The sequence below is a fragment of the Agelaius tricolor genome, unplaced genomic scaffold, assembly GCF_023055355.1.
Source record: "Agelaius tricolor isolate 1412-34295 unplaced genomic scaffold, bAgeTri1.0.p SCAF_23, whole genome shotgun sequence".
Taxonomy (NCBI): Eukaryota; Metazoa; Chordata; class Aves; order Passeriformes; family Icteridae; genus Agelaius; species Agelaius tricolor.
This window is the reverse complement of record NW_027269283.1, coordinates 8,049,790-8,068,521: the sequence shown is the minus strand read 5'-3', so window position 1 is coordinate 8,068,521 and position 18,732 is coordinate 8,049,790. Positions and strand designations below refer to the sequence as shown.

General features: G+C 41.5%; 1 protein-coding gene across 2 annotated transcripts; it reads right to left on the bottom strand.

The window, feature by feature from the left end:
• Nucleotides 1–1,228: 1,228 nt before the first annotated feature.
• YTHDF1 (YTH N6-methyladenosine RNA binding protein F1) lies at nt 1,229–16,323 on the bottom strand. Of its 2 annotated transcripts, none has more exons than XM_071446583.1 (5): nt 15,915–16,323; nt 15,502–15,526; nt 13,980–14,059; nt 8,552–10,154; nt 1,229–2,748 (listed from the first exon to the last, which is right to left on the bottom strand). In XM_071446583.1, exons 1-4 carry the CDS (start codon nt 15,939–15,941, stop codon nt 8,580–8,582), a joined length of 1,707 nt encoding a protein of 568 aa, XP_071302684.1. In that variant the 5' UTR covers nt 15,942–16,323; the 3' UTR covers nt 1,229–2,748; nt 8,552–8,579. The 2 variants fall into 2 exon arrangements, with proteins under 2 accessions (XP_071302684.1, XP_071302685.1); XM_071446584.1 differs by having other exon boundaries at nt 8,628–10,154.
• Nucleotides 16,324–18,732: the final 2,409 nt, after the last annotated feature.

The following is an 18,732-nucleotide window of genomic DNA, read 5'->3' as shown; positions in this document are numbered from 1 at the left end:
TGCTACCAGCTCCATTTGGCTTAAAAGTGAAAGGCAGCAGAGTTACTGTCACACCCTAACTCCAGAAACACCAAGCAAAGCAACTCATTTAAGGAGTGAGTTCAAGCAGCAATTCCAAAAGCACACAGGAACATTCCTTCAGAACTATTACTTGGACTAAATAAAGAATAAGCAAGACTTGTGACATGAAGTTATTCTTCAAGAGACACTGGAAGAATGTTTCTTCCCCCTCACAGTGAAATGTGAACTCTGTGAAACACAAAAAGTGAGTCATCCCTTGGAATTGCAGTGGCAGGGGATTGAAAATCAGGACCAGCAGCCAGCACTGCAGTTATCTGAGCACCCAACGTGCTTGTGATGAACAGGATTATTTTACCCACTGTTAAATCTTCTCCCACCTCTCTGATAGGGCTGTACCACACTGCAGTGTCAGGAACAAATCTCTTCTTACTGAAGCTGCTTTCTGTTGCCCACAAAGCCCGACAGCTGAAACACATCACCACTTCAATACTGTCAAACCAGTTTCAGCTGAAGGCTCCAAATTATTTTGTTTTTAGAAAACATTTACCTGAAGTCTATTGGTGTATCACAGCAAGGAGTGTTTAGATCTGGAAAAAAAAATTACTGAAGTTGTGTAACTAACTTTTCTCTTGAGGGTCCAGATGCAGCAGTTCTTTCTGGCTCTAGAATCACCAGTGGAAGTGTTCTGATGTAGAAACTGAAAGTAACAGCAGGTGCTTTTATTGGATGGAAACACCTTCATAAAATGCACAGTTGCTTCAATAAGTCAGTTAAAAAAAGATATCAAAGCAAATTACTGCAGATAAGAGCTGGGAAACACAGCCAAGTGCTGGGAACAAAACTGGTCAGAGCATTAGTGGATTTGGGAAGCTCTTTTCTCACCCTGGTGATCTCAGGCTGTGCTGCTGCCTCCTCAAGGATACAGCACAACTTCCAGTCCTCAGCTTCTCCACCGTACCAGGGGAAAGGGAAGCACGAGTGACAGCCACTGCACATGGATGCAGGTCCTCTGAGGAATGGGAACAGTCAAAGCTGCTTCCACGTGCTCAGCAGAGTCCTGTGAAACCGTTCAGGGGTGCTGAGAGCAAACAACTGAGTTACTCATCAAACCACTTCTCAAGTTGGATTTAATTGAGGAATCAGCATAAAGTGTGAAGGGAACAGAGAAAGAAAAATGAAAATGAAAAAAATGAAAATGACATCAGGCTTGCTAAATATGTATTGTTTATTAAGGCTTGTATTCTCCTAGAGGAAAAAGTTAATCTGATGCTGTCCATTACTCCTTACAGGCAGTAACAGTCCAGAGACAGAGTTATACGTTCTAAATACAAGTCTAAATGATACAGATTAAACTTTATTTAAATTGGAGGTCCTTTTGGAGTAAATAGTATTCAGAAGATACTTGCTTTCTAATATAGTAAAAGATCCTCTACAATAAACACGTGCAGATTCAGTGTGCTAGAGCAGCGGACATGAGCACCATTTCCATGCTTAACTGGAACTCCAGTTGGTGACAGGTTCTCCGAAGGTCCCCTCACTCCACAAAAACATGACAGCAAATTCAATTTCTTAAAACAGGTTTTTTTACTCATCCAACAGAAAAAAAAAATTAGACAAACACACTGTCAATTTCAAATATCTGAGGCATAATCCATCATATTATCCGTACTATTAGTTCCTACGTTAAAGCTCAGCATTATTGGTATAAAAACTTTAAATGGCATTAGGATTTGGGGGGGTTGGGAGAGAGTAATGAAGGGAAGGATTAAAAATGATCTGCAATTAACTAATAACACCTGAAAGCTGAAACAGGTTTAAACACATTGTTTAAAACCCCTGCAATGTCGATAGCATCACATTATTATTTAATTAAGCTACAAAAACCGTAAAGCAGAATTATGGCAGAGAGAAAGCGTCTTGCTCACCCTCAGCAGGATATGGAATAACAGATGCACACTGAAGCACTGCTTAACAGAATGTGAAAGGGAAATATTTTCCAGAGAAACAATTCCACTGACAATTTGATTTTCTACTAGACAGAAAAAACCAACATGGCGCATCAGCAGTTTTTTAAAAGAGTAATTGTACAGATAAATCAAGAGGCAGAGCAGCTGCACAAAGTGATCAGAAATTTAGGGGTTTTTTTTCATTTTAAAATTCTGAAGTGCAGTATCTTACGAGTTGTTTTTTTTTTTTTAATGACCAAAAAATAAAATAAAAAATCAATGCATGGTTTCATACTTCTGCCATGAAGAAAAAGGGATTGGGAGGAGGATAAAGGAAGATTTGTCGTGTATTCTCCATAATCTCTATATCTGGCTAGGAACATAATTCGTGCCAAAATAAAGTCTTTGGGAAGCACTGACACTTTAGTATGCTCATGTATAGGTCCACATTAGGTTAATATAACTGTTTACCAACTTAAAAAAATAAAAACAGACACACCTTTATTAATGATTTCTACAGAATTTTACATAGAAAAAAGATACAAATTAATGCAGATCCACTTGGGCAAAAATAAACTACAATGTACTTAAAGATGCAACAACTTAATTTCCCCTGCACGAGAAGATATATTGGAACTGAAAGCTTTAGTTTGTCCTGATGCCAGGATACAGCACCAGTTATACTTAATTTTGTTTCTCATAGTCGAATCTAATATCAGTTCTAGTATATATATCAAACTGTTTATGTTTATTCTTATTGTTTGTTTCGATTCTGACGTTCCTGCAAAGAGAAAAAAGTTAAGATTTTAGTCAAAGGAACAAGCAGAGTTTTTAGTAGTTTAACAGAACTAATGTGATCCCAGATAATTACACACTTAAAACAATGCTGCTACATTTTATAAATACACTGTTCATACCCAACAAACCCAAGGCCTTGATAATTTAATGTTTTTAAGTGCAGTCTCAGGTGGAACATCTGGATGAATACCTGCAGTCACTTCAAACTAAGGTCACAGAGAGAGAAAGGTATGAAATATCAACACTCCTAAGGAGAACCAGGATCTGCAATATTCTGCTTTCTGGATTATTTTAGCTACTGCAGTAGTAGCACAACCAATACATGAGCAGAAAGCAGATGGCAGATTAGTGAACTCCACAGAACTGGTCTAATTTTGAAGCACTCAAATGACTTTGGAGTTTAGTCACATTCAGTAAAAGCAGGGATTTGAGCTGTCGAGAAATTCTGTCCCTAAATCTTCCTACAGGTTCAACTATTCTGGGAAGCACTGGGAAATACCTGGGGGGAAGAGACAGAAACAATATCAGGTAGAAGGAAAGTTTTGTGCTCCTACATAGTCTGATAAAACCCAGCACAGCTGGACTGACCAACCAAGGGTGTCCCAAAGTGCTGCTGGGAGGGTCTTTGAGCCTTTTCCCCAGGTTTCTGCTACTCACAAATATTGAAGCCAGTAAAGGTCCCCTAAGGGTAGAGCTGGGGGCTGCCTGCAGTGAGCTCCACATCAGTGACCCTGTGCCCTCCCAGCAGCACAGGGCTCCAGGACACCTGAGCAGTGCCAGCAGAACACCCAGGGTTCCAGGAGCCCCACAAGTGCAGAACATGCAAGGGCAGCAGGACAGAACCAGGCTGCTGTGCCTCAGTCCTGGGCATCCTCCAGCCAGGGCAGCACTGCACACTGAACAGAAAGGGCTCAGCCTTCCCATTTTTGCTGCTTGGAAAGACTCAATTCTGTACTTAAACACATCACATGGCACCAAATCCTATACCAAAGGAAATTGTGAACTAGCCTAAGCAGCACCACCAGCCAGCTCCTGAACTAACACCTTCATATTTTGTTTTGTGGACTCATTCTGTATAAAGTTCATCTCAGAATTGTTTCTGTTGTGATGTAAAGCTTACTTGCTAATATACCAACCAGTGTAAATGTAACAGACTGCATTTGCTGTTTCAGCTGGTCACAGCATAAAAATCAGAAGAGATTTTTAAAAACAGAATATATTGATTTCTGCCTCCAGGCAGAATGTTAATATTTTAATTTTCATAATAAAATTAAGTCAACAAAGTCCAGAATGAATTATAAATATATAATTTAAGACAGAAGTAAGAGATAGCAAAGTTGTTTTACCAAATCAACAAAACAAGCTGTGTAAAGTGGTAGAATTTATTATAAAAATCTATTCCTCCTGTCTTTTAACTCTCAACTATGATGAATTATCAGCAAAAGCCATTTCCTAATGGCAGAGTATCAGAACATTACATGTTATTCTTAATAAAAAGAGCTTATGTCTGCCTGACATTTCAAACAAAAGGTGGGTACAAAGTATCTAGAACTGAATCATATCAACTCCATTTTCAGGCTTCCAAAAAGAGGAATTGTTTCATCCTATTTCCAACTTCCATTTCCAAGGTGGCACATCCCCTTTACAGTCCTACCATGTTCATGAGCCCACTCTTTCCCATTGCCACCTCATGTAACTTATTGAACTTATTTTTATTTTTCTGTGTAGTCATCCACTGACCTCTCTAATTCCACTTCCTTTAGAAATGGAAGCTTTCCATTCTCAAGGACTAGCCCCACATAAAAGAGGCAGGCTAGCACCTGAGACCTCCACCTGAAGTGCTCATGGCATTCAGAAACTCAGCTCAGACTCTAATTCAGTAAAAAGTGCTCTTTACTGAGCAAGTTCCCAAGCAGTTCCTCCTACCTTGCTTTCTGCTTTCTCTCTTGGGGGCTAATCTGAGTCTTCCTCTTTACAAATGTCTGAAACCACATAAACTGATGCAACAATTCTTCGTGCTCTCGAGCATGGCTGCTTTTGAGAAGCTCTAACTCTCAAATTCTCTTCCTTACTGCTATTTAGCACTACTGCAAGCAAGAACAGTTTTGTAAGCAGCTAACAAAGCTGTGCTCATTTTGGTTCTGAAGATCCGGAGCCTTCAGCTTCTCTTCTCCAGTGGATTACTCTTGATATCTCACAGGAGAGCTCCAGCTGCACACTTCTCCTTCAGGACACTAATCTGTGTGGTCTTCAGACACAGGGAAAATAGGTTTCCACAAAACTTGCAGTGATTTCCACCTTGGAGACACTCATCCCTGTCAAACTTCTGTTCTCTTCACCTCAGGCTAAAGTAGCTTCAACTTTCCTACTAAACTTGGTTAAAGTCAGTGGGATCAAAGCATTCATCTTCAGACACAAAAATAGAAATGTTTTCTTTATCTCAGGAACACGGTATTAATCTTAAAATATGTTTTTTAACTAGTGCTTTGGAGGAAGGACAATATTCCATCCTTTTAAGTTCAGTGACTGTGTTCACAGAAAGCTCATCACTGAAAGGAATCACCCAGTGCTAGGAGAAAATGAGTATTTCCAAGTACCACACACACCAGCCAACCTTTTCAGTATTTAATCACCTAAAGCAGAACTGGTAATCCTGGTGATTCAGGAGCTTTCTGAGACTGTGCAGCTCTGCCAACACAACACCAAGGTGCAGAGCTGAGTGCCTTGCCTGAATCAGAGGTGACAGCACAGCAGCCCAGAACAGCACCTGGGACCATCTGCTGTGGTGCAGATCTGGGAGCCTGAGCTGCTGACAGCTCATCTGTCACCTGGAAAGTACCAAGATCTGCAACAAGTTTGTCTTCACAAGCTTTTAAACTTTGGAAGACAACTTTAAGGCTCTGATGGCATGCTTTTAGGGAATAATAACTAATGCCACATTATACTCTTTTTTTTTTTTTAAAGAAGCTCTCTCACATATCACAACTTTTTCAGTTTTCAGAGCATGGGCTTTGATGACAGAAGTAGCTCTGGAACTGACTGAAAGAGGCTGTGAGGGTCATGTGAGAATTCGTGCCACACACTTTTGCTATTTCATCCAGACCCCAATCCCCTCCCAGTTTTTGGTTAAGTATTTCAGTGGGGCAAATCAAAAGCTGGACTTGTATCCCAGCATGACCAAATCCTCTCTCAATTCTGGAGGGATACCTTCTTTCAGCAATGCTGCAAAGTGATCAATCTTAGGCACTTGGAAGAATTTCATGCAGCATTGTACCTGCCAAAGCCTCACTGGATGATTTGGCACTGACACTGAGGCTCCTACATCATTTAAACTCAGCAGCACAGGCTGGAGCTGGCTCTGCACACAGCAGCCATGGAAATGCTGGTTAGCAACAAACTGGAACCATCTGAAGAGCTGAAATACCAGTGGCTTGCCCTGCACAGATTACATTATTATTCTCTACTAAATATTTCTGTATAAATGAAATTGTATTGTTTAAGCTCTCCATGTACAGCTTTTTAAGAATTGTGTCCCTTTGTAATCACAACAGCAGTGAAATGGAAGCACAAAATTTCAGCGATTTTACAGCTAAAGAAGAGTATAATGAGTTAAACCCAGCAATCTGAAAACCAATGAAGATGGCACATATACCAACAACTGACATCTGAAAATGTCAATTAGGTTGTAAGATAAGGTTGTTGGCAATAAGATTCTTCAAAAATTATTGTCATAGGAAGACTAACTTTGTTAACAGGAAGGTTTGAACTTCAACAGCACAAACTTCTTAACAGTAAGAACTTTAGGTGTGTGCATACCCTGTAAAAAAACCAAACTCTTCTAGTAATCAGCTGGACTTCTAAAATTCATTTTATCAATGAAGGAGAAAAAGTAGTGACTTTCCAATCAAGTTCTATAGAGTGCAACCTGACAAGCAGCATCTTATTTTTCATTCCTTCATTGCTGCTCTGCTTTAGCTCTCTAGCACTATTACCTTCCCTGGTGTACTTTGGTGTCCCATTTTCTAAGCTATTCAGAGAAATCTAAGAAATATAAATTAGACTTCATAGTTTATTTTGTGAATGTGTAATACAAGCCATAGCCTCTGTTTTAAATGAGGAAGGAAAATGCATTATTTTCAAAAACTGATCCTGTTACAAATAAAGCAGTGACCTAGGTAAGAATATTTTTATGCAGGAAGTGGGAATTAGTTGTTTGTTAAATCAACCCAAAAATGAGATCAGCTCAACAGTCAAACACCAACCCTCTGAGATCCCACAAAGCACAGAAATTCTGCTCTTTGTGCCACCATTGGGATCCTGCTGAGGCCAGGGATTTATCTGGGCAGGAGTAGATCTGTTATCACTTTCCCTGTGCTCTCACTTCTTGAACACCCACAGTTCTCCCCTCCAGCCTTGGCAGCAGAGCACAGGGAGGCAGAATTAAAAACCCAAACCAATCACACCCCACTACACCACAAACACTGGGCAGAGGAAGCCAGGCTGCCTCACTTTGTCAGGACTCTCTCCTGCATAAGGGAACACCTCTCCAAGATACAGGCCACATTAAATGCTGAATTGCTAATTATCTACTGAAGGAACAAAGTATTCAAGTAAAGCCCTTTAGGTTTTACTTTGTGGAATCCCACAGGGAGTATACAAGAAAAACTTGCAATTTTAAGCTGTCCTTCCCTGCTGTGCTGAGGTCAGCTATGCACATCTATCATGGCCAGGAAAAGTTCAGCAACAAAGTTTTAAAGACACTGAACTCCTTTTCTCATATAATTTAAAGGTCCAATCTATGAAGACAGTTTAAAGTAATTTTATCTACACTTTAACATGGCAATAAAAACTTTAAAATGGCAATTTTAGAATTTAAGCTGCAGGAACATGCATTAAGTCTTTACTTTAAAAACATCTTAACAAAAATATGAGCTACCCTAAACTAAACCAGCCTGTCAAACAAATGCTGTATTTGCAATGCTATACAAAAAAGGTCTAGGAAACACTATCAACACCAAGCAAATTTAAGTATTACTTCAGTAGCAACTACACATCCTGACACCTATTATTTTGTCAGGTCATTACTTCTAGACTGCCTAATTAGAGAAAGGCATTCTTGAAACTGCGTTAGTGGGATGGAGAGGGACAGAGATCCCTTGTGGCAGACTTAGAGCCATGAAAGTGTATGGAAAGTTTTACTACACTCTCCCAGTTACTGCCCAGACTTCTCTCACTACATCTTCACTCAAAACTTCAAGAATTAGTAGACAGATTAAACCTGGGAACTGAAAACCTTTATTAATCCAAATAATACACGTGACTTCAGCAGCATAAATGCACTCTTTCTAGCACTATTCCAGCAATATTATGCAACTCTTTCTTTTCCAGAGAGATAAACTGAATAAACAAAATCAGGTTTCTTATTCTTAAAGGTGATGTACAAATTTCAAATACCAGTACAGGTATCGATTTTGATAGCCCAGTTCCAGTCAAACAGTGTTTAAACACCTCGTATTTAAGGCAAAAAAACTTAAGTGACAATCACTGGCAGAACCCAATTCTGAAACAAACTATTTTCTATTAACCATTTTAAGATAAAAAAATAAATCAAACTCCAATAAACTGGACATAAAGTCCTTTACCCGCATTACTGCTTAGCTTTCTGCTTTGAAACTCATTGACTTGTGAAACTCTCACAAAGAAATATGCATCAGATTTGTGTTGCTAAACACACAAGAAACCATCAAGTTGAGATTGTATTAAAAACATTTTGAATTCCTACTTACATTTTTCCACCATAGCAGCCTTCACATTTCATTTTCCCCATATCTGTGTATAAAATAAATTTTTTAATAAGTTTACCTTCCGCACCACCTCCTCCTCTTCCTGGCGCTTTTCATAATGAGAAAAGTCATCAAAGATGGAGGTCGTGTGCTTGTAAGTAGCAATAATTTTAAGCACTTGTTTTGCTTTTTCTAAGGGCACCTCCTGTGTATCACGGGAGTTTGTAACGGGTTTGTTGTCATTGTTCTCCAGCCTGATGTGTCTCAGTTGGTTGTTGGGCACATCCTTCACAAAGATCCACTTGACATCAAATTTCCCCTTCCACTTGTCCTGAGACCAGACACCCGCACTGGTGCCATAGTCCACAGGTGATTTCATCTCTGCTACTCCACAGAAGTGTCCACTGCCATTGACACTGAACAGCAAGTACACGGGGCCCTTGCTGTTCATGGAGCGAAAAGCGCTGTCCAGGCGTTTGTTGCCGTGTTCCGTACTACACCAAATAGAATATTTAATGGAACGATGAATATCATCCTCGGAATAGCTCTTTATTATGAACACACGTCCATTTTTAAGGTTCCATTCGAAATCTTTAGGGTTATAGCTGTGAGCAGCTTTCAGTTTTTCAAGGACAGGATGGGACTCACCGCTCGGAACGGGGTTGGGCTGGGTGCTGCCAGCTGAGTTGGTGTCATTCCCACTTCCTCCACTTTGGCCAAAAGCTGCGTTTCTGTTGCGAGGAGCTACCCAGCGGTTTTGGGGTGGCTGCTGAGGGGTCTGATACTGTGGCTGAGTCAATGGAGGAGGCTGAGCTGGAACAGGCTGAACAATTGGTTGCTGTGGCTGTGGAACAGACTGAGGAGAAGGTATCTGTTGGGGGGCAGGAACTTTTGCCACAGGACCCTTATTGTCCCAAGTACCTATGTCCATATTATGCTTTATAGGGGGAGGAGGCAACGCTCCTCCGATTACAGGTCCAGATTTTGTTTTCATTTTAGGCTGTGGTTTTGCAGGCTTGCTGGCAATAGCAGCCCAAGAGGTTGGTTTAGATACTGGCAAGTTTACATTAGATCCACCATTCCCAGAGAGGGCGCCTGTCATCCCGGCACTGTTAACAACAGAACCTACTGTTTTCACTGCAGAAGTCGTAACATCTCCACCAATCTTAAGTCCAACCATTCCCTGTTCAATACTGTTCATTCCAGGAGCTTTATTTAACGTATCATTATGAAATCCTGTTTGTCCATCCACAATGGTACCCCCCAGAGAACTGGGTGGGTAGCTGTAACTGCTGCCATATGCTGAGCTTTGTGTCTGCTGTCCTTGGGATCCGCTTGTTCCCCAAGCTGAGAAGGCAGGATTTTCAGGGAAAAAGTTAAAGCGGTGTTGATAGATATTATTTCCCAGACCCCCAGGCTGTCCAAAAACGGCATCGTGCATAAAATGATGATCCCCATTACTGAGCTGTCCATAGGTGGTGAGATAAGGGATAGGAGGATCTCCTCCTGTAGACCATGGTGCTTCACTGAGAGAATAGGGGAACCCAATAGATGGTGGATAATAACTGGACAGATAAGGATCAGTCATTGATGGATAGCTACTGTTCTGTTAAAGAGAAAAAACAGTCACCAGATAAATAAACCCTTCATTTATAAATAGCCACAACACCAAACAGAAAAGAACACTAGAGACAAAGTTATGTAATTTCTAATGACATTAGAAACTCATTCCAAGAAAGATTCAGGGCTAAAATGAAGTATCTGGGCATTCATAATACCCCAGGACTAGGGGCTCACATTGAGGTTAGTACTTGAGATGTTGAAACCATGTAATCTCACACTACTAAGGTTATTTAGTAGCCAATACCCAAATTATTGCAAGGAATATATCTAACTATATTTTGTAGCTCACAGAACTAAGAATATTTCACATTTCTAGACTGCTACGTGGTAGAAGCTTTAGACTAATCACCTTGATATGACAATACATGTAACATACTGTTACAATCCTCATTATGAAGTTGTTTTGAGTGGCCAACAGTCTCCAACAAAAAACCCACACCTCAAGCAGTAGAACATACACAGGCTACTTCTGACACACATGCCAAGTCTGCCACAGATAAGAGAGACAAGCTGACATTAAAGGGGCTGGTGCACCAGAGACAAATCCATGCCCAGATGGCACATGACACAGGCCATCCCCAATCTTGGAGAAAGACCCTTTCCAGCCTGTTGAATAAATCTTTTCCTCCCTCAGTAGTAAAGTTACAACTGTGCAGGAGTGTTCCTGACTGTCCTTTCAAACAGGACATCTCTCCCACTCATGAAATAAGAGACCAAACATTCATAAACCAACAGGCCCCCTCTGAAATTTCTTCCCCTACAACCGTTAAGTATTAGATCAAGCTGAGAAGCTTTTCCTCTCACTAACACTTGGCTGGCACCTGATCTTGAAGCATTCCATATGATTCTTACATTCAGCAATGCAAAAGAACAAAGCCAGGATGTTCTAAAGTAGGTTTTATTCCTCTTCAAATCAACTTGAAGCACTTATACTGGAGACCTTCCAAAGTGACACTCCAACCATAATTACCAGAGAGGGGGTGGGAAGGTCAACATCTCCTGCTAATGAGTCAAACAGTAGCTCTCCTTTCCTTACTCAAAAAGACTATTTTAAGAAGAGGAACTCTTCTTTCAAACTGCTAGATTTCAAACTTGGAAAGAAAAATCTATCTGCAAAATCAGGAAAATTGTAGCAGAACTTCAGCTATTTTTCCAAAAATCTGATTATTTCTCAGCTTTCTTAAAAAAAAAAAGTAAAATCCTGTCCTTGCTGAAGATAAGCCTAATATTCAATTGATACAGAATCATTTTTACTGCTCATTTTTCAATGACCTCTTTTCCATGACACCTCAAAGCCAGAGTAATTCAATAGCCTTGTGTTTCATACACAGAATGATACCACAATATGCCTCCAGGACTTCCATACAGTACTGCAAACACTTCAGAGACTGAAACAGCCTAAATCAAATGTTATTGATTCAAAAGAAATGATCTCTGCCACTTTTCAAGCTGCCTTTATTTACACACAAATTCTATCACTAACAAGAGGTACAGAAATCACCTTCCTATGAGATGATCCTCTAAAATACACTGAGTTTTCTGAGCCTCCCAAGCTAAAGTAATCAATATTTAGCATAAAAACCCATTTTTCTGAAAGACTTTGACACTGCTGAGTGTTTGATTTTAAAGTGTTAATTTAAGAAAAAAATTAAAAACAAATACAGATGAAAGGGAGGAGATATAAGTAGTTCTCTGAGATACTTATGCTCATAAATTCTGTAAGTTTAGATTTTAAGACCAAAAAGAGTAAGCCTAGTAGAAAAGCAAGTGTTTTGTCTCAGAAATATTTAGGCTAAAGGATTTTAGACAATTCCTGCAGCTGTCATCTCTTCACACAGCCTGGACAGTCTCCACAAGGATTCTAACAAGATTCAAGGGAAGTTTCAGCAGCCATCCTTACCAGACATTCAATCTATTTTGACTGGCTTTATGCCAGTGTGTAAAAGAAACCCTGACACAAGTTCTTCCCTTCAACAGCAGAACATTTATTTCAATAAACTTATCCTTGACCTTTCTGCGCCCTTCTGCATCTTAATTTTATTAAAAATTTCCAAACAAAACCAATTCAACCATTCTGGTAATTAGGAAAGGATCTCCTATCCCCCAAAATATGCTCCTTGCTGGTGATTCCCTGTTTCACAGAAATAATCACTGACTTTACAGGAGGATGCTTTTCTTGCTGAGTGTAAATCTGTACATGAGGAGTCCACTTGACTCAGTTCTCTCTGCCTTAAAAGTACTTTTAACACAATATTACTCACCTACATTTGACTTTCAATGTTAAATATATTATTCTGTCAGCTGGAGCTTTAATTTCTTAAGTTTATTTTAAATATCCAGTTGGCTTCAAATCTTTTTTTTAAAGTTATCTGTACTTTACAGTAATTTTCAAGGGCTGAATAAATCTGACTGGATAACTGGATAATAAGTCTTTGTTCAGCAACATGGTAGCCTTCAGTACAAAATCTCACAGTCCTAATTAATGCTACTGTCACTTTCCACTTAAAATTGTAAGAGGACCTACACAATTGTTTCTTGTGCCATGCCAATTTTTCACTGCAGCATAAATAAATTGGCCAATGGAGCTACACTTTCATAAAGAAAACTTTTTTTATAATTATGGAACTTCTAACAACCATAGAAATTTTTCTATTTAATCCTAATAATTTGGCTTGTTGCCAGCAAAGACAAACTTCCCAGAATAAAACTATAATAGATGGGTATATTTTTTCTATGTGAACATTCAGTATATTTCAAGTTTAAAGTAAATAAAAATCACATACAAATCTGATGGAGCACAATTTAAAAAAAATCAGAGGGAAGTGAAACCCTCAATTTCTTTTATAATTAGTTCTGCATTAAAAATTAAGATTTTGCTTCCCTTTTTCCCCATAAAGGTTTTTCTACCTTCCACAGCACATGAACTCCAAAAGAAGGAATGCCTCCCATTAAATGAAGTCTGGAGAACATGTCTATGCTGCAAGCAAGCTCAGTGATGTCATCAATATTAACACTGGCATCTGACAGCTTCAGACTGAATGATAAATTTCCTTTTTAAAATGTAACACTTTGCCATCCCATCATGTACCTCTGGTAAATGTTTCTCTCTGAAATGGTGTTTCACACTTGTGAAGGAAAACTTTTTGCTTCTCCAGTTTTTATACCTTTTGTTCCCTTTAAAGATCTGAATGTGAAGTCAAAAATTACTTCAGAGAATACTTTCAATTAAAATGGCATTTTAGTCATGGATGTTGATTTAATGTACATTATTATGACAGTTTACATTACAGTTCCTTACTCTTAAGCAACACATCTTTAATTCTTAAAATGTATCAGAGAACATGAAAGAACAACATTTCTGAAGTGTAAAAAATGGGCCAACTCTACAAAGTACCTAGAGAGCATCCAACCCAAATCTCAACTACATTAATTTCTGTGATTATATAAATAATAGAGATCAGGAGAGCCCAAAAGCAGAATTTTTAGACTCCTACAAGCAACTGGCCTATCAAAGAACTGTAAGATGAGGCTGTCCCAGTCCAGCCACACCAACAACCTGCAAGGGGAGGAGGAATCAGCTCCAGTTCCTTGGAGCATCAACTTCATTTTCACTTGTGGCCATCTGGAGATGCAGAGTAATATTAGCTTTGGGAACACAAATGCTGGTTGTATCACCAAGTAACACAATATGCTGTCATTTCTTTTTCCATTTCTATTTAAGGCATTTGCTCCCTCCACACAATCCTATGAATGGAGTGCCAACAGCATGCCTAAGGAAAAAAAAAAACGAAGTTAAAAATACACTAACCTGATTTGACTGCCCGGAAAGGTAAGGTTCAAAATCGTTGTCATGAACTGTGTCTTTCTGATGTAAGGAACCATTTTGTACTACAAAAAAAGGGTTACAGCACATTATAACAGCAGCAGCAGCATTGCAGCAGTGATGTTCCACCCTATGCTACTTTAGGAACAGCCATATTTCTTCTGCAAACCGGAAAGACTCATAAAAAGACCAAGGGATGACATTTCCCCCCCCCCCAGATAGTTTCTCTTTATATTACTGCTTATAAAACAAAGTTTGAATAAATTAAAAAAAATAGTAATTAAAAATTCTACAGCTGAGGGTGAGTAAACAACTCATGTGAATTAACTCCCAACAGAAAATCATTATTGAGAACAATTTTGTGAAAAAAGATTGGGAAACAACATCTATTGTTCTGGCCCATAATTAGAACACACAAACTCACAGTTCTCCCAGCGTGTGCTATTCACTGCTTAAGCTGGCTAAAATAAGATGAGGTGAGGTTACATTTAATTATGAAATGAAGACTGCTAAGAGCTTTGGTATCCTGATATTTTCAGGAAAACTTAAGTTTCAACATTCTCATCTGTAAAAAAAAAGATATCTGCCATAAAGTCCTACTTCAGATAAGCCATTACTGAATGACATACAAACCCAAAACAGCTATTAGGTCCCTTCAAATAATTTTCTGTTTGCTTTAAATTTGAAAAAACAAGGTCAAATACACGGTTTGGTAGTTGCTGTATTTACCTATTTCATAGAACAGCTGAACCAAATATAATACTACACCAAATAAAGTGCTTAGCAAACAAGTTTGGGAATTCAGCAGAGTATTTCTGCAAAGTTTATCAAGGGGAGCAGAAGTAAAGAGTGTTTACAAACACAGGGAAATGTGTTTCTTCAACTAGAAGGAGCTGGATTTTCAAGGCAGGTTAAGATGTATTAAAAAGCATTTATGAGTTGGATATTATCACTTTCTAAGTCTTAAGAGTTACATACTTGTTAGCAATCACAGTAATTAAGATATTTTTTAGATGACTTATTACTAAGTTTAATTTCAATTGGAGCAGAAGAGTTATAAAAATGCCTATTATCTCATCAGAAGTTAACCATCTTTTAAGTTCTCAAAATTATTAAGTTTATAGGCTTAAGTAAATATCTCAGCCAACAGCAGAGCAGCAACACAACTGGATTCCCAGAGCATGCAAAAGTAGGCAAAAATACATAAATTGTACAGGGATATCCTTGTGACTTTACATAGCAACCTGCTTCATCTTAAACAGGGAGAATTATTTAGTAGCAAGACAGAGTCCTTCCCACTGCAAATCCAGCAGCATTAAGTGGGATGCAGGCAAGCTCGGGTGAATGGCAGTCGATGTTATTTTTGAAACAAAGCACACATTCCCTCATTCCCAGATGTTTTCCATGCAGAGCAACAGCGATACATTTCTGCTCACCTACAGGTACCTGTGTAATTGATCTCTTACAGTAACAATTTAAGCGACCAGATCACAGCATGATTTCTCACCTTTATTATCCTGTCCTTTCGGTCTCTGGGAAGCCACAGCACGTGATTACGGGAAAAAAAAGAAAAGGGAAATAAAAAAGTTAATTTTAGAAAAACGCTTATATTGTCATAGACACTGCGAACCCCACAGCTTCTGAGGACGGGAAAGAGACTTCTAAAAATGGCCAGCAGCATCTCAAGGTTTGTTTGGAGCGGGGTTGGAGCAGCGTGTTCCACGTATCACTCAGCACCGGCCTTCCTGAGAAATGGCCCCGGCTCCGGGGAGGAGGCGGGAACGTGCTGTGCCCACGGGGGAAGTTAAGGAGAACGATGGAGCTCGAAAGCAGCCGACGGGGAAAAGAAAAGCCTCGCGGGGCCTGCAGCCGCAGGCCCGGGAATCCCCCCGCCCACGGGCCGCCTCGCCACTCACTCACCTGAGGGTCAACGCTTGTGGCAGACATAATTCATGCACAGGGCCCCGTGGTTCAGCAGAGAGCGCCGGGGGACGAGGCAGGGCCGCTCGGCGCGGCGCGGAGCTCCGGGGCCTGGCGGAGGGGCGGCGGCGGCGCCTCCTCTCCCCTCAGGCGGCGGCCAGGCGGGGAAGGGGCCGGGGCCGAGGGGGAGGGAAAGGGGCCGCCTGGCGCCTCCTCGGGGCGCCTCCTTAGGAGACGGCGGTGCAGGCGGCGGTGGCGAGGCTCGGCCGCGGCGCTGGCGGTGCCGGTGCGGGCCCGGTCTCTCACATGCCCGCGGGCCGGGCCTGGGGCCGCAGCGAGCGGGGCAGCGGCGGCCGCCGACTCCAATGGCGGCGGGCGCCGGGCTACGGTGACGTCAGCGGCGAGCGCGCGGGGCGCGCCGGGAGCGCACGGGGCGGGGAGCGGGGGAAAGGCGCGCGGGGCGGCGGCGCCTCGTGCGCCTGCGCGGCAGCGCTGAGGGGGCTGAGGGGGCGCATGGCGGACACGGCTCCGCCCCGCCGCCCGCCACAGAGCGCTCGGGCTGCCCGGCCTGCGGAACGGCGGGCTGAGGGCATGGCTCATCGCTGTGCGCGAGTTCCGCCGCACGAAAGGGTTCTTCGTCCTGAGGGTGGTCGGGCACTAGAACGGGCTCCCCAGGGATGGGGTCGCAGCGCTGAGCCTGATTGCTCGAGATAAGTGCGGATAACGGCACGTGGAGGGGTTCTTGGGTGTCCTGTGCAGGCCCAGCACTGGACTCGGTGATCCTTGTGGGTCTCTCCCAGCTGAGAATATTCTCTGATTCTGTTCCTCCCTCAGTCTGTACTAGGACACTGCCTCATGTTCTCAGGATCACAGTGACAGAATCACTGAGCTTCCCGAGCTGGAGGACCAAAGATCCTCCAATGACTTAGGTTGGGAAAGAGCTTTGAGACCATCAAGTCCAAGCTATCCCCAGCAGCCCTGCTCAGTTGCATCAGGGCGCTGAGTGCCAGGCCACTCCACCGTGTCCCTGGGGCACCCATTCCAATGTCTAATCACTGTTTCTGTGAGGGAATTCCTCCTGATACCCAGCCTGAACTTCACCAGGTGCAGCTTGAGACTGTTAAGGATCATCAGAGCCCAACTCCTGTGCTGGCACAGGACATCCCCAGCCATCCCACCATGTGTCCAAATCTCCTTGAGCTCCGTCAGGCTCGGTGCCATGATCACCGTCCTGGGGAGTCTGTTCTGGTTCACCCAAGAGCTTGGGGGACCCACTTTCCCTCACATAGCCTGTCTGACCACTGGCAGCAGCCACTTCAACTTGTGTTTTTATCAGATTCTTTTTTTTCTCTCTCTTCTCTCTCTTTTTTGCAGAACCTGGGTGGAATTTGGGCCCCTTAGCCCAGTTTATGTTGATTTCAGTGGGATCAAGGTCTAAGTGTGCTGGTTGCAAAGTCTTGTGATGTCTCCATGCTTAATTTTGGGGGTAAAAGTGGCAAATTCTGGTCCTTGCGGAATACACCATTCAACGCAATCATGTTTTCCTTTAGATGCCATTAAAACCAGAATCTTCTCTGTGTTCACATGTTTGAAAACTGTTTGTACTTAACATTCTAATAAAATATCTGAAACGAAGAGTCTACTTTTGACCTTTTTCTGATCAGACATCCAGAGATAAGGAAGAAATAGTGGTGCTTTAATCCTCAGCACCTGCACATGCTTTGGCTTCTCTGTTTGACTTGGGTAGCAAGTAATAATGAGTATTTTCTTAGAAAATACTAATTATCCCTAATTTAGTTTGGGTTGGAAGACACCTCAGAGATCATCTTGTTCCAATCCCTGCTGTGGGCAGGGACAGCTCCCACTAGACCGGGTTGCTCCAAGCCCTGTCCAAGCTGGCCTGTTCCAATTCTGTTTGCTTTTGGTGTAATTTTGGAGCAAGTAGCAAGTCAGTAAATCCCTGCTGTGGGCACTCCCTGAATGAGCTGGAAAGTCTGTCCAAAGACCAGAGCTTCAAGAAACAGGACAAAAAAGTGATCATTGTGGCTGGAGAGAGGAGCATGTGTGCAGCAGGAGAAGGGAAAGGCTTGGGTGCCTGGGTGATGGGCACTGCTCCGAAGTCCATGTGATTGTGTATGTTCACTTCTCAATATAGAAATGATGTGACTGTGAATCATCCTCGCCAGGAGAGCATGTGGGCAGAATGTTAGAGCTCTGTGCTTCAGCATCCCAACACACAGGGGGCTCTTAGGCTGTACCTTTGTCAGACCCAAAGGCAGCATGTCACACATGTACATGCATGTACACATCTAAGTCTTTGGGGGAATATTTTTTTTTTCTGTCGCATTTTGAAAATCTGATTTTTTTTTTTCCTCTGGTAGTGCTAAGAATGATCTTGTCTATCTGTTGAGAAGTGCATAGTGGTTGAGAAATAAAACCAGTGAGATGAAAAGTCAGTTGAAGGATATGGATAAGGCAATATTCATATTTTTATATGTATTATATAACTTAGGATACTCTTGGAGTGTAACATTGTAACCCAGGGGGAAACATGGGGTTTGGTTCTTAGTTGAATGAAATGTGTTCTTCTAGTTTAAGAAAAAGTTGTACTTATCATTTTCTTCCTTTGCTAACACTGAAAGCTCAGAAGAGTTCCTGTGTAAGCTGCACCATATTTTTGTTGGTGCTTTTATTATTTGTTTTTAATTCAGGTTTTACAGGAATTTTATGCAGCCCTCTCTGTTATGAGCATGGAAGTAAATCAAATATTGCCATAATGGAATAATCTCCCTCCTGCACTCTACACCCCTGTGGAATG

Excerpts from the sequence above, each read along its gene's own strand:
- YTHDF1 (XM_071446583.1), bottom strand. The coding sequence starts at position 15,941 with ATGTCTGCCACAAGCGTTGACCCTCAG. Across the intron at positions 15,527-15,914 it reads CCACAAGCGTTGACCCTCAG|AGACCGAAAGGACAGGATAA; the intron begins GTGAGTGAGTGG and ends GTGGCTTCCCAG. Across the intron at positions 10,155-13,979 it reads TTTCCGGGCAGTCAAATCAG|AACAGTAGCTATCCATCAAT; the intron begins GTTAGTGTATTT and ends TCTCTTTAACAG.